The sequence below is a fragment of the Bombina bombina genome, chromosome 3, assembly GCF_027579735.1.
Source record: "Bombina bombina isolate aBomBom1 chromosome 3, aBomBom1.pri, whole genome shotgun sequence".
Lineage (NCBI taxonomy): Eukaryota > Metazoa > Chordata > Amphibia > Anura > Bombinatoridae > Bombina > Bombina bombina.
In genome coordinates, this window is record NC_069501.1 from 504130199 (window position 1) to 504146089 (window position 15891).

At 39.9% G+C, this 15891-nt stretch overlaps 1 protein-coding gene across 1 annotated transcript in view; it reads right to left on the reverse strand.

Moving 5' to 3' along the window:
* The window catches only part of DENND2D (DENN domain containing 2D), a 441033-nt gene that overhangs the window by 80590 nt on the left and 344552 nt on the right, over positions 1-15891 (reverse strand). The window contains exons 8-9 of the mRNA XM_053705345.1: positions 4451-4628; positions 2718-2759 (exon numbers count right to left, since the gene is read on the reverse strand). Coding sequence (XP_053561320.1) covers positions 2718-2759; positions 4451-4628 — 220 coding nt within the window. The remainder of the gene's footprint in view (positions 1-2717; positions 2760-4450; positions 4629-15891) is intronic.

A 15891-nucleotide genomic window follows, 5' to 3' on the forward strand; every position in this document is an offset into this window, starting at 1 on the left:
TTGTAATTCAGAAAGAGCATGCAATTTTAAGCAACTTTCTTATTTACTCCTATTATCAATTTTTCTTCGTTCTCTTTATTTGAAAAATAAGGCATCTAATCTTTTTTTGGGTTCAGTACTCTGGACAGAACTTTTTTATTGGTGGATGAATGTATCCACCAATCAGCAAGGACAACCCAGGTTGTTCACCAAAAATGGGCCGGCATCTAAACTTACATTCTTGCATTCAAATAAAGATACCAAGAGAATGAAGTAAATGTGATAATAGGAGTAAATTAGAAAGTTGCTTAAGATTTCATGCTCTATCTGAATCACGAAAGAAAAAATTTGGGTACAGTGTCCCTTTAAGAAACATAACTTAATAGCCTGAAATAAGGAACTTTAAGGTAATTTGAATCATTCCTGTTATAATTAAGACATTATGAATACCTTGTATCAGCTTATCTATATTGTTAATTGCATGGGCTTTACACGTGCACAAGGGTGCAATACTCCGGTGTCCTGAGCACCAAAGAGAGGGGGGAGAAAGAGCACCAAAGAGAGGGGGGGAGAGAGCACAAAAGAGGGGGGGGGAGAGAGAGCACAAAAGAGGGGGAGAGACAGAGTACAAAAGAGAGGGGGACAGAGAGAGAGAGAGCACAAAAGAGAGGGGGACAGAGAGAGAGAGAGCACAAAAGAGAGGGGGACAGAGAGAGAGAGCACAAAAGAGAGGGGGACAGAGAGAGAGAGCACAAAAGAGAGGGGGACAGAGAGAGCAAGGGGTGGAACCGCTGTACTGCAAAAAATGGCCCGTGTACACGGGCTTTAGGACTAGTTACTAATATATTTGTAACAACTTAAATGATATTGAGCCTATTGGTTGTGATTCAAAGATTCATGATTAATTTGTACAAGGAAACTGTAGATATTCAAGATAAAGACAAAGTAGATCATTGGTATTCTATGACTATTAAGAAAATAAAGTAAAAAAAACCCCAGCTTTAGCAGATATCTGTAATGCAGGAGAATAACAACAACAACAACAGTGACTAAGGAAGATCCCTGATTTAATTCTGTTTTCTAAACAGTGTAAATTGCAATGTTACTGGACAAACCTTTACCTCATAAAACCTTTTATGATTATAAATCGGTTATCTAAGAAAATTTTCTGGAAATTTTCATAGCTCCTTCATCTTAAAGCAACAGTAAAGTCAAAATTAACCTCTTCATTACTGGGAATTTTAGACTTGCCCAAAATACCAGAGAATTTTAAACTTATTAACATTTTAATAATTAAATTATTGTAAAATTACAAAAAAGAAAAAATATATATAAAAAGATTATCACAATTCACAAGAACCTGTAGCTTTCTAGCAGTATAAAAACAAATCTTGCTAATTTTGGTACATTTCATGCTACCATTTGGCCGTCAGATGTACAGTATGTAAAATGCGATCATATTAAAAAAAAGTTGTTAACATTTCATAAACATTGGTCTTCTTGGTGAAATTATTTACACAACTTGTGCAGTCACAAAACAATTTGTTGTTCAAGCTTCTCTAGGACCCCCTTTGTCCAGAAATAGCAGACGTGCATGGCTTAGCTATTGGTTTTTTTAATTAGGTGGCCGCTAATTGTGGCTACGCACCACATGTCTAAAAAGAGGATTTTTAGACACCTTATGGCAATGGGTCCAGGAACATTTAGTATGGCATGATGACATGAATTCTCAAAATTGAACGCCAAAAATATAATATCCTTTGGCTGTCAGAGATGTATGCAAAATGTGATATATATAGATATAAAAGAAACCTAAAGTTTGTGGAAAAGTTAACTATTTCATTATATGATGTATAGATGTATGCAAAATGTGATATATATATATATATAAGAAATAGTTAACTTTTCCACAAACTTTAGGTTTCTCACCGACATTTTACACATGTGCAGTCTTAGTACAAATGACATGTATGGATTTGACAGTAGTTTTGGTAATTAGAAAACTGCAAGTTCCAACTGTAAATCACAGTTCTGAAAGGGAATTTTTAGATACATTTAAGGGTTAATGGATTGTTTGATAAGGTATTATATTATTGTAGGACCTTTATTTTTATTAGAAAAAAAAACAAAACAACAACAAAAAAACATTGGGGTTTGTTTCTTTCTACTTGCGCCATGTGATCATTAGAGGCAGGAAACCACGACTATTGGTTCCTTGTGTTGCTGGGCAGTTTTTGTTTAATATATCTCTCCTAAAGAGCTCTCTTCACCCCCCCCCCTTCCACTGGTCATCAGCATCTTGGGTACTGGGAGACAGTCTGCCAGTATGTAGATTAGGACAGTTTATTTTGTTATTTTTTATTTTTCTGTAGTGTAGGGGCCCCTCCTCTCTTCCGACCTTTTGCCTTCAAGTGATTGATGTAGTGTAGGGACACAATTTTTTATTTTCTGTTATGCAAGGACCCACCCCTACCTCTCTTCTCAAGTTTTTTTTTCTGTTATGTAGGGATCTGCCTCTCCCTCCCCCCACACATGAACACTGCACACCTGTCTCCTTCCTTAGGAAGTTTCTACCTTTTTCAAATGGGCAAAAAATGGTTTACCAAATAGGAAGGCTCTGTTCTTATGTGGTTTCTCTAAACATTAAGAAATACATTTAGTGCTGGATACCTTTTTTATTTTAATCAATTACTACTTTTTACATGTATCACATAGGAAAATATACTGAAATAACTTACCGTTTTCAGGAGTTCTTTTTTACACAAATCTACCAAGAGAACCTAGAAAAATATTAGACAAGGTTTAATAAGTTTCTAATTACTTTCATATCACATATTGTATTTTGTATTTAGTCTGTCTTGTGTAGCCTTATACTTATCAAAAAAAAATGATAATGTCCTGTAATATATTGAACTATTATATTGCAGGTAGAAACCCTTTTATCCAAACAACTAGGGACCAAAAAAGGTTTGGATTTGGAATAGTTTAAATTTTGGAATATTTACATCTGTAAAATGGTACAGTTTGGAGAGGGGATGGGACCAAGTCTAAACAACAATATCTTATGTCATTTAGGCAATATTTACATCTCACAATACAGTTTATACATGCTAAAGGTAGTTTAATATCATTTTTAATAATTTTGTATTTATTATTGTACCATCAAAAATATAGTACAGTACTGTAATCAGAAAGGTAATGTGGTTTAAACAAATATAGACTATTTGCATTTTAGAACACAAAAAAAAAAAAAAGACCCAAGTAGAGAAGATTGTACCTTACAGGTAGAGAAAAATAGTAATTTTATATTTACAAAATATGAATTTAAAGGTTTGTATCTTAGAATAAGTTTGTATCTTAGAATAAGTTTGTATCTTAGAATAAGTTTGTATCTTAGAATAAGTTTGGATTTCAGAATTCCGGATTTGGGGATTTGTATCTGTAAACATTTAACCAATTTGGTCGCCGTTTCTTCAGGAAAATTATGGCATTTAACAGTTAAAGGGACATTGAACCCAAATGTTTTCTTTCGGGATTCAGATAGAGCATGCAATTTTAAGCAACGAATTTACTCATATTATCAATTTTTATTCGTTCTCTTGCTATCTTTATTTGAAAAAGAAGGCATCTAAGCTGGACAGCACATTTTTATTGGTGGATGAATTTATCCACCAATCAGCAAGAACAACCCAGGTTGTTCACCAAAAATGGGCCGGCATCTAAACTTACAATCTTGCATTTCAAATAAAGATACCAAGAGAATGAATCAAATTTGATAATAGGAGTAAATTAGAAAGTTGCTTAAAATTTCATGCTCTATCTGAATCACAAAATAATTTTTTATGGGTTCAGTGTCCCTTTAAAGATAATGTGAGCTTTAAGGACCTTGTTGATGTGTGTTCACATACAGATGGTCTAAAAGAGTTTTAAGTGCAGAGAAGCTTAAAAGACCTGGACTGCATCTGACAGCCCAAGTCAAGGAAACAATCGGCTCCCTGCCTCTGTGTGTGTGCCCTGAAAGCCTCCTACAACCAGTCAGAAGAGGCTGTAACTATATTTTTTTAATCTGTTTGCAGTTATAGCAGCAGAAGCAGCTCGTATTTATCTTAACTGCAGGTCTCAGGAAATAAGATGGGCATTGCTAATGAGATCATTATAGCCATCAATGAAGATATTGCCAAGGGTTCCCTGTCTCACTTGGAAGTGCAGAAGGATTTGGACTGGTAAGTGTTAGAAGCTTCCCCTGAACAGGCAATAACTCTGCTAATAAAATAAAAAGAACAAACAACTCTGCACAGTTTCTACCAAGCCAAATCAATTTTAGGGAAGGTGAGCTCCAGATCTCTGACCTCTAAATTAGGTTAATTTTATTTTGGAGTGTCAGACCCATTTTTTTTTTCTCTCAATCGATTAAATTCCTTAAATATTAAATGTCAGTACATATAGGAATTAGGGGTAAAATTATACGTACCTCTTCCATGGGCAGGTCTAAAACCTGATTTAGAAACTGATTTTGAATCCCCACCATGAAAGGCGTTGGGCAACACACTGTGTCCAGTAAAACCTTTGGTAAGACAGGTATATACGTATGTTCCCATGTGAAAGGATAGAGGAGAGCTGCAACAGCATGTATACACTGAGATAAAATGCTGTGAAAGAGAAAAAAAATAATCATGTTAAAAAGTATCCAAGATGCAGCGGTCACTGTAAAAGAAAAGAAAAAACATAATTTATGCTTACCTGATAAATTCCTTTCTCCTGTAGTGTGGTCAGTCCACGGGTCATCATTACTTCTGGGATATTAACTCCTCCCCAACAGGAAGTGCAAGAGGATCACCCAGCAGAGCTGCTATATAGCTCCTCCCCTCTACGTCACACCCAGTCATTCGACCGAGAACCAACGAGAAAGGAGAAGCTAAAGGGTGCAGTGGTGACTGGAGTATAATTTAAAAATTTAGACCTGCCATAAAAAACAGGGCGGGCCGTGGACTGACCACACTACAGGAGAAAGGAATTTATCAGGTAAGCATAAAACAGAATTTATGTTTACCTGATAAATTACTTTCTCCAACGGTGTGTCCGGTCCACGGCGTCATCCTTACTTGTGGGATATTCTCTTCCCCAACAGGAAATGGCAAAGAGCCCAGCAAAGCTGGTCACATGATCCCTCCTAGGCTCCGCCTACCCCAGTCATTCGACCGACGTTAAGGAGGAATATTTGCATAGGAGAAACCATATGGTACCGTGGTGACTGTAGTTAAAGAAAATAAATTATCAGACCTGATTAAAAAAACCAGGGCGGGCCGTGGACCGGACACACCGTTGGAGAAAGTAATTTATCAGGTAAACATAAATTCTGTTTTCTCCAACATAGGTGTGTCCGGTCCACGGCGTCATCCTTACTTGTGGGAACCAATACCAAAGCTTTAGGACACGGATGAAGGGAGGGAGCAAATCAGGTCACCTAAATGGAAGGCACCACGGCTTGCAAAACCTTTCTCCCAAAAATAGCCTCAGAAGAAGCAAAAGTATCAAACTTGTAAAATTTGGTAAAAGTGTGCAGTGAAGACCAAGTCGCTGCCCTACATATCTGATCAACAGAAGCCTCGTTCTTGAAGGCCCATGTGGAAGCCACAGCCCTAGTGGAATGAGCTGTGATTCTTTCGGGAGGCTGCCGTCCGGCAGTCTCGTAAGCCAATCTGATGATGCTTTTAATCCAAAAAGAGAGAGAGGTAGAAGTTGCTTTTTGACCTCTCCGTTTACCGGAATAAACAACAAACAAGGAAGATGTTTGTCTAAAATCCTTTGTAGCATCTAAATAGAATTTTAGAGCGCGAACAACATCCAAATTGTGCAACAAACGTTCCTTCTTTGAAACTGGTTTCGGACATAGAGAAGGTACGATAATCTCCTGGTTAATGTTTTTGTTAGAAACAACTTTTGGAAGAAAACCAGGATTAGTACGTAAAACCACCTTATCTGCATGGAACACCAGATAAGGAGGAGAACACTGCAGAGCAGATAATTCTGAAACTCTTCTAGCAGAAGAAATTGCAACTAAAAACAAAACTTTCCAAGATAATAACTTAATATCAACGGAATGCAAGGGTTCAAACGGAACCCCCTGAAGAACTGAAAGAACTAAATTGAGACTCCAAGGAGGAGTCAAAGGTTTGTAAACAGGCTTAATTCTAACCAGAGCCTGAACAAAGGCTTGAACATCTGGCACAGCGGCCAGCTTTTTGTGAAGTAACACAGACAAGGCAGAAATCTGTCCCTTCAGGGAACTTGCAGATAATCCTTTTTCCAATCCTTCTTGAAGGAAGGATAGAATCCTAGGAATCTTAACCTTGTCCCAAGGGAATCCTTTAGATTCACACCAACAGATATATTTTTTCCAAATTTTGTGGTAAATCTTTCTAGTTACAGGCTTTCTGGCCTGAACAAGAGTATCGATAACAGAATCTGAGAACCCTCGCTTCGATAAGATCAAGCGTTCAATCTCCAAGCAGTCAGCTGGAGTGAAACCAGATTCGGATGTTCGAACGGACCCTGAACAAGAAGGTCTCGTCTCAAAGGTAGCTTCCAAGGAGGAGCCGATGACATATTCACCAGATCTGCATACCAAGTCCTGCGTGGCCACGCAGGAGCTATCAAGATCACCGACGCCCTCTCCTGATTGATCCTGGCTACCAGCCTGGGGATGAGAGGAAACGGCGGGAACACATAAGCTAGTTTGAAGGTCCAAGGTGCTACTAGTGCATCCACTAGAGCCGCCTTGGGATCCCTGGATCTGGACCCGTAGCAAGGAACTTTGAGGTTCTGACGAGAGGCCATCAGATCCATGTCTGGAATGCCCCACAGCTGAGTGACTTGGGCAAAGATTTCCGGATGGAGTTCCCACTCCCCCGGATGCAATGTCTGACGACTCAGAAAATCCGCTTCCCAATTTTCCACTCCTGGGATGTCGATAGCAGACAGGTGGCAGGAGTGAGACTCCGCCCATAGAATGATTTTGGTCACTTCTTCCATCGCCAGGGAACTCCTTGTTCCCCCCTGATGGTTGATGTACGCAACAGTTGTCATGTTGTCTGATTGAAACCGTATGAACTTGGCCCTCGCTAGCTGAGGCCAAGCCTTGAGAGCATTGAATATCGCTCTCAGTTCCAGAATATTTATCGGTAGAAGAGATTCTTCCCGAGACCAAAGACCCTGAGCTTTCAGGGATCCCCAGACCGCGCCCCAGCCCATCAGACTGGCGTCGGTCGTGACAATGACCCACTCTGGTCTGCGGAATGTCATCCCTCGTGACAGGTTGTCCAGGGACAGCCACCAACGGAGTGAGTCTCTGGTCTTCTGATTTACTTGTATCTTCGGAGACAAGTCTGTATAGTCCCCATTCCACTGACTGAGCATGCACAGTTGTAATGGTCTTAGATGAATGCGTGCAAAAGGAACTATGTCCATTGCCGCTACCATCAACCCGATCACTTCCATGCACTGAGCTATGGAAGGAAGAGGAACGGAATGAAGTATCCGACAAGAGTCTAGAAGTTTTGTTTTTCTGGCCTCTGTCAGAAAAATCCTCATTTCTAAGGAGTCTATTATTGTTCCCAAGAAGGGAACCCTTGTTGACGGAGATAGAGAACTCTTTTCCACGTTCACTTTCCATCCGTGAGATCTGAGAAAGGCCAGGACAATGTCCGTGTGAGCCTTTGCTTGAGGAAGGGACGACGCTTGAATCAGAATGTCGTCCAAGTAAGGTACTACAGCAATGCCCCTTGGTCTTAGCACAGCTAGAAGGGACCCTAGTACCTTTGTGAAAATCCTTGGAGCGGTGGCTAATCCGAAAGGAAGCGCCACGAACTGGTAATGTTTGTCCAGGAATGCGAACCTCAGGAACCGATGATGTTCCTTGTGGATAGGAATATGTAGATACGCATCCTTTAAATCCACCGTGGTCATGAATTGACCTTCCTGGATGGAAGGAAGAATAGTTCGAATGGTTTCCATCTTGAACGATGGAACCTTGAGAAACTTGTTTAAGATCTTGAGATCTAAGATTGGTCTGAACGTTCCCTCTTTTTTGGGAACTATAAACAGATTGGAGTAGAACCCCATCCCTTGTTCTCTTAATGGAACGGGATGAATCACTCCCATTTTTAACAGGTCTTCTACACAATGTAAGAATGCCTGTCTTTTTATGTGGTCTGAAGACAACTGAGACCTGTGGAACCTCCCCCTTGGGGGAAGTCCCTTGAATTCCAGAAGATAACCTTGGGAGACTATCTCTAGCGCCCAAGGATCCAGAACATCTCTTGCCCAAGCCTGAGCGAAGAGAGAGAGTCTGCCCCCCACCAGATCCGGTCCCGGATCGGGGGCCAACATTTCATGCTGTCTTGGTAGCAGGTTTCTTGGCCTGCTTTCCCTTGTTCCAGCCTTGCATTGGTCTCCAAGCTGGCTTGGCTTGAGAAGTATTACCCTCTTGCTTAGAGGACGTAGCACCTTGGGCTGGTCCGTTTCTACGAAAGGGACGAAAATTAGGTTTATTTTTTGCCTTGAAAGGCCGATCCTGAGGAAGGGCGTGGCCCTTACCCCCAGTGATATCCGAGATAATCTCTTTCAAGTCAGGGCCAAACAGCGTTTTCCCCTTGAAAGGAATGTTAAGTAGCTTGTTCTTGGAAGACGCATCAGCCTACCAAGATTTCAACCAAAGCGCTCTGCGCGCCACAATAGCAAACCCAGAATTCTTAGCCGCTAACCTAGCCAATTGCAAAGTGGCGTCTAGGGTGAAAGAATTAGCCAATTTGAGAGCATTGATTCTGTCCATAATCTCCTCATAAGGAGGAGAATCACTGTCGACCGCCTTTATCAGCTCATCGAACCAGAAACATGCGGCTGTAGCGACAGGGACAATGCATGAAATTGGTTGTAGAAGGTAACCCTGCTGAACAAACATCTTTTTAAGCAAACCTTCTAATTTTTTATCCATAGGATCTTTGAAAGCACAACTATCCTCTATGGGTATAGTGGTGCGTTTGTTTAAAGTGGAAACCGCTCCCTCGACCTTGGGGACTGTCTGCCATAAGTCCTTTCTGGGGTCGACCATAGGAAACAATTTTTTAAATATGGGGGGAGGGACGAAAGGAATACCGGGCCTTTCCCATTCTTTATTAACAATGTCCGCCACCCGCTTGGGTATAGGAAAAGCTTCTGGGAGCCCCGGCACCTCTAGGAACTTGTCCATTTTACATAGTTTCTCTGGGATGACCAACTTGTCACAATCATCCATAGTGGATAATACCTCCTTAAGCAGAATGCGGAGATGTTCCAACTTAAATTTAAATGCAATCACATCAGGTTCAGCTTGTAGAGAAATGTTCCCTGAATCAGTAATTTCTCCCTCAGACAAAACCTCCCTGGCCCCATCAGACTGAGTTAGAGGCCCTTCAGAAATATTAATATCAGCGTCGTCATGCTCTTCAGTATCTAAAACAGAGCAGTCGCGCTTACGCTGATAAGTGTTCATTTTGGCTAAAATGTTTTTGACAGAATTATCCATTACAGCCGTTAATTGTTGCATAGTAAGGAGTATTGGCGCGCTAGATGTACTAGGGGCCTCCTGAGTGGGCAAGACTCGTGTAGACGAAGGAGGGAATGATGCAGTACCATGCTTACTCCCCTCACTTGAGGAATCATCTTGGGCATCATTGTCATTGTCACATAAATCACATTTATTTAAATGAATAGGAATTCTGGCTTCCCCACATTCAGAACACAGTCTATCTGGTAGTTCAGACATGTTAAACAGGCATAAACTTGATAACAAAGTACAAAAAACGTTTTAAAATAAAACCGTTACTGTCACTTTAAATTTTAAACTGAACACACTTTTTTACTGCAAATGCGAAAAAACATGAAGGAATTGTTCAAAATTCACCAAATTTTCACCACAGTGTCTTAAAGCCTTAAAAGTATTGCACACCAAATTTGGAAGCTTTAACCCTTAAAATAACGGAACCGGAGCCGTTTTTAACTTTAACCCCTTTACAGTCCCTGGTATCTGCCTTGCTGAGACCCAACCAAGCCCCAAGGGGAATACGATACCAAATGACGCCTTCAGAAAGTCTTTTCTAAGTATCAGAGCTCCTCTCACATGCGACTGCATGCCATGCCTCTCAAAAACAAGTGCGCAACACCGGCGCGAAAATGAGGCTCTGCCTATGCTTTGGGAAAGCCCCTAAAGAATAAGGTGTCTAAAACAGTGCCTGCCGATATTATTATATCAAAATACCCAGATAAAATGATTCCTCAAGGCTAAATATGTGTTAATAATCAATCGATTTAGCCCAAAAAAAGTCTACAGTCTTAATAAGCCCTTTTTGAAGCCCTTATTTACAATCGTAATAAACATGGCTTACCGGATCCCAGAGGGAAAATGACAGCTTCCAGCATTACATCGTCTTGTTAGAATGTGTCATACCTCAAGCAGCAAGAGACTGCTCACTGTTCCCCCAACTGAAGTTAATTGCTCTCAACAGTCCTGTGTGGAACAGCCATGGATTTTAGTGACGGTTGCTAAAATCATTTTCCTCATACAAACAGAAATCTTCATCTCTTTTCTGTTTCTGAGTAAATAGTACATACCAGCACTATTTCAAAATAACAAACTCTTGATTGAATAATAAAAACTACAGTTAAACACTAAAAAACTCTAAGCCATCTCCGTGGAGATGTTGCCTGTACAACGGCAAAGAGAATGACTGGGGTAGGCGGAGCCTAGGAGGGATCATGTGACCAGCTTTGCTGGGCTCTTTGCAATTTCCTGTTGGGGAAGAGAATATCCCACAAGTAAGGATGACGCCGTGGACCGGACACACCTATGTTGGAGAAATTATGTTTTCTCCTGTTAAGTGTGGTCAGTCCACGGGTCATCATTACTTCTGGGATACCAATACCAAAGCTAAAGTACACGGATGACGGGAGGGACAGGCAGGATCTTATACGGAAGGAACCACTGCCTGAAGAACCTTTCTCCCAAAAACAGCCTCCGAAGAAGCAAAAGTGTCAAATTTGTAAAATTTGGAAAAAGTATGAAGAGAAGACCAAGTTGCAGCCTTGCAAATCTGTTCAACAGAGGCCTCATTCTTAAAGGCCCAAGTGGAAGCCACAGCTCTAGTAGAATGAGCTGTAATTCTTTCAGGAGGCTGCTGTCCAGCAGTCTCATAAGCTAAACGTATTATGCTACGAAGCCAAAAAGAGAGAGAGGTAGCAGAAGCTTTTTGACCTCTCCTCTGACCAGAATAAACGACAAACAGGGAAGACGTTTGTCGAAAATCTTTAGTTGCCTGTAAATAAAATTTCAGGGCACGGACTACATCTAGATTGTGTAGAAGACGTTCCTTCTTGAAGAAGGATTAGGACACAAGGATGGAACAACAATCTCTTGATTGATATTCCTGTTAGTGACCACCTTAGGTAAGAACCCAGGTTTAGTACGCAGAACTACCTTGTCTGAATGAAAAATCAGATAAGGAGAATCACAATGTAAGGCAGATAACTCAGAGACTCTCCGAGCCGAGGAAATAGCCATTAAAAACAGAACTTTCCAAGATAACAATTTGATATCAATGGAATGAAGGGGTTCAAACGGAACACTCTGTAAAACGTTAAGAACTAAGTTTAAACTCCATGGTGGAGCAACAGTTTTAAACACAGGCTTAATCCTGGCCAAAGCCTGACAAAAAGCCTGAACGTCTGGAACTTCTGACAGACGTTTGTGTAAAAGAATGGACAGAGCTGAGATCTGTCCCTTTAAGGAACTAGCGGATAAACCCTTTTCTAAACCTTCTTGTAGAAAAGACAATATCCTAGGAATCCTAACCTTACTCCATGAGTAATTTTTGGATTCGCACCAATATAAGTATTTACGCCATATTTTATGGTAAATCTTTCTGGTAACAGGCTTCCTAGCCTGTACAGTGCCCAAAACAATTTTTCACCCAGTACCTCAGATAATTAAACGATTTAACATGCCAGCAAAACGTTTAACATCAAATAAATGAAGTGTCATTAGAAAGCCTGTTGCTAGTCGTTCCCACTGCAAGTTAGGCTAAAAATTTTATAATGCATACAGTATTATCCCAGTGAAGTGCCATTCCCCAGAATACTGAAGTGTAAATATACATACATGACAGCCTGATACCAGTTGCTACTACTGCATTAAGGCTGAACTTACATTATATCGGTATTGGCAGTATTTTCTCAGTCAATTCCATTCCTCAGAAAATAATATGCTGCTACATACCTCTTTGCAGGTGAACCTGCCCGCTGTCCCCTGATCTGAAGTTTACCTCACTCCTCAGATGGCCGAGAACAGCAAAATGATCTTAACTACGCCGGCTAAAATCATACCAAAACTCAGGTAGATTCTTCTTCAAATTCTACCTGAGAAGGAACAACACACTCCGGTGCTGTTTTAAAATAACAAACTTTTGATTGAAGATATAAAAACTAAGTATAATCACCACAGTCCTCTCACACATCCTATCTATTAGTTGGGTGCAAGACAATGACTGGGTGTGACGTAGAGGGGAGGAGCTATATAGCAGCTCTGCTGGGTGATCCTCTTGCACTTCCTGTTGAGGAGGAGTTAATATCCCAGAAGTAATGATGACCCGTGGACTGACCACACTTAACAGGAGAAAACTATGTTCTATGTACAATACCAAAATATAGGGATATTTATATGCTTATATGTTACCAGAACTCAAAATCACTGCTCGTATCAGGTATAATTATTTGAATTTCTTTTTTTGGTTCTGAAAGAAGGTGATATCACTTTCACACAGCATTTCAACAACAAAAGTATTAAGCATATAATAGATATTTAAAATGACTATATATATTTTTCTGCAGTCTTGAAATTACATTGAAACAGCTTGCTTGCTGCACTTGTTTTTCAGCAGCCAAATTCCACCCACCACTTGTATTAGTTGGAGGATCCAATCCAGACTTTTTACTGAAAAAAACATCTCTGTTGAAGCCAATTAGGGGCAGATATGTAGCAGGGTTGGGCTTGTAAAGCCTGCAGTGTTCATTTCAAGTTCTCACATTTAGAAAGAACTCATAATTTTTATAATGAAAGGAAAAGTGGCATAAAAAAGTATTTATATCTCAAAGATTTTTACTACATAGAATGAAACATTTCTATTGTACAATTTCCAAGAGCTTACTGTTCCTTTAATATCACTAAATTGATTAAAGGGATACTAAACCCAATTTTTTTCTCTCATGATTCAGATAGAGCATGCACTTTTAAGCAACTTTCTAATTTATTCCTACTATCAATTTGTCTTTGTTCTCTTGCTATCTTTATTTGAAAAGCAGGAGTGTAAAGCTTAGGAGCCGGCCCATTATAGGTTCAGCACCCTGGATACCGCTTGCTTATTGGTGTTTACAATACGAAAGCGTAACCCAGGTTCTGAATAAAAAATGAGAACAAATAAAAATTGATAATAGAAGTAAATTACAAAGTTGCTTAAAAATGCATGCTCTATCAGAATCATGAAAGAAAAAAATTGGGTTTCATGTCCCTTTAAATAAATTAGTTAGATGGGCGGAGCATGACCGGCAAAGAAGATGGTGGCTTAGGCACTGAGCTCCGTGCAGTTTGAGCGACAAAGAGACATTTGCACCAATGTAAGAGACACTAAATTCTCTACAGCAGTAGCGGATTGAGGAGCGGATTCCCAGCTGAACATGTGGAGGGATTTTTGAGCCGCCACAAAGCAGAAATGAGCCTTTGCTGATCCTTTGAAAATAGCAATGGAGGGAGGACTCGCCATCTTGCCTTAAACTGTGGCGCGAAAGCGCAGAGCAGCATTTACACGTTTTTCCTGAGGGCTGAATCAAGCAAGGTCGCAGGAGCACTACAGAAAAACATCTTCAGCTCTACAAAACTAGATCCGCTAGAATAGTGTTTTTCAACCAGTGTGCCGTGGCACACTAGTGTGCCGTGAGAGATCCTCAGGTGTGCCACAGCAGACTGACAACAGTGTGACATATTTTTTAAACTTTGCTTGTTTTTTATTCCTAGTGCAGGGGTAGTTTGTAGGAGGCATGGCATAACAGCACAATACATACAGTATGTGTGTGTGTGTGTGTTTGTATGTGTATATATATATATATATATATATATGCTGTATTAAGCTACAATGTGTGATTTTTTTAAAATTTTGGGATGGTGGTGTGCCACAGGATTTTTTAATGTAAAAAAGTGTGCCACGGCAAAAAAAAGGTTAAAAATCACTGCGCTAGAACACCATGCTCTATCAAGGTAAACGATAAGGAAAGGCTGCAGGCGCTTATTCAAGATACACCATGTGGGGGGCATGTCTGTAAACTTGCAGACTAACATGATACAAGCACAAGGTGGCACTTTCTACATGCCAACTCTCTGAACCCGAGTCCCATGCAGCCTACAGATTGATATATTAGCAACACAATTCAGTCTAATCAATATGTAAACCAGATAGCATAAAACGCATTTAGAGGAGTGAGAATCAAGTCAGTGTAAATGGTCACCCAATGAGGCTGCGGTAAGGGTGTTAAATCCTGCTACAATTATATCACAACAGACACAAAATAAACACCCTGAGAGACACTATAACTTACAACAAAGGGTAATAAAGAGCTCCTTCTGGGTGCAGACAGATATTCGAAGCAGAAACTAACAGAGGAGATCATATCTTTAGGTAGATAAAAGAGTGCATTTTTCCTTCATTGAGCCCACACCCTGAGGATCCCTATCTATTTTAACTACCCCATAATGTCGACAAGAAAACTAAATAAACCAGCATCTGCTGGAAAAACAGCAACGGCTAGCATGTTTTTTAAATCTTCAAAAAGGAGAAAAGTTGACAAACCCCCGAGTACTAGAGATGGAGGAAGATCCAGACTCAGACTTGTCAACTACAAAGCTGTGAGAAAATGTTTTCAGTTAATCTTTGTTATTGAATCTAATAATAACCATGTTAAACTGCACTATATAATGCCGCCAGTATATTGTTCAGTATTCTAGTATTTAAGCTGGCCCTTGGCCTGATGTTTTTTGTTATATTTTTACTTTGTTTATAGTATTCTTATTTTTTTGTGTGAACATATAGATAATTTATGATATGTGGAGAAGGGTCGATACCATTGAAGCACTGTATCTCTTGAATGTTATCTCTGACAATATATTGCTTATGGGATCTTTCCACCCTTATGACATCTGACCTCAAGATAATCTCACAAAATGTGAGAGGTCTAAACACTAAAGTAAAAAGCAAAATAGCTATCTCCCAATATTTAAAACTTAAAGCTAAAATTATATTCCTACAAGAAACTAATTTCACTCAAACCCGGATTCCGAAGTATTGGCATAAACAATTCCCTACTCACCATCATTCCGTTACTGACAAAAAAGATAAGAGGGGTTTCCATTCTATTGCATTCATCCCTCCAATTTGCAACAGAAGATATTGTTAGAGGTAGATTTTTAATAGTAAGAGGCAGAATATATGATACAAAGGTTACCCTGTGTAATGTTTATGCTCCCAATGAAAGACAACACACCTTTTTCCGCCAATTATCCCAACACCTGATGCAATGGTCCCAGTCCAGAGTAATACTCGCAGGGGATTTCAACATTTCCTTACAACCTCATCCTAGCACAGACCGCTCATTCCTCAGTAACAAACAAAATAGGCAAAACTCAATTTCAAAATCAATTAGGGATTCCTTGATAGACTCATGGGATACGCTATATGGGAACACGACAGAGCATACTTTCTATCCACATGCACACAAGACCTATTCTAGGTTAGATTATGTACTAGTGAGCCAGATCTTGGTCCCCAATATTACTCA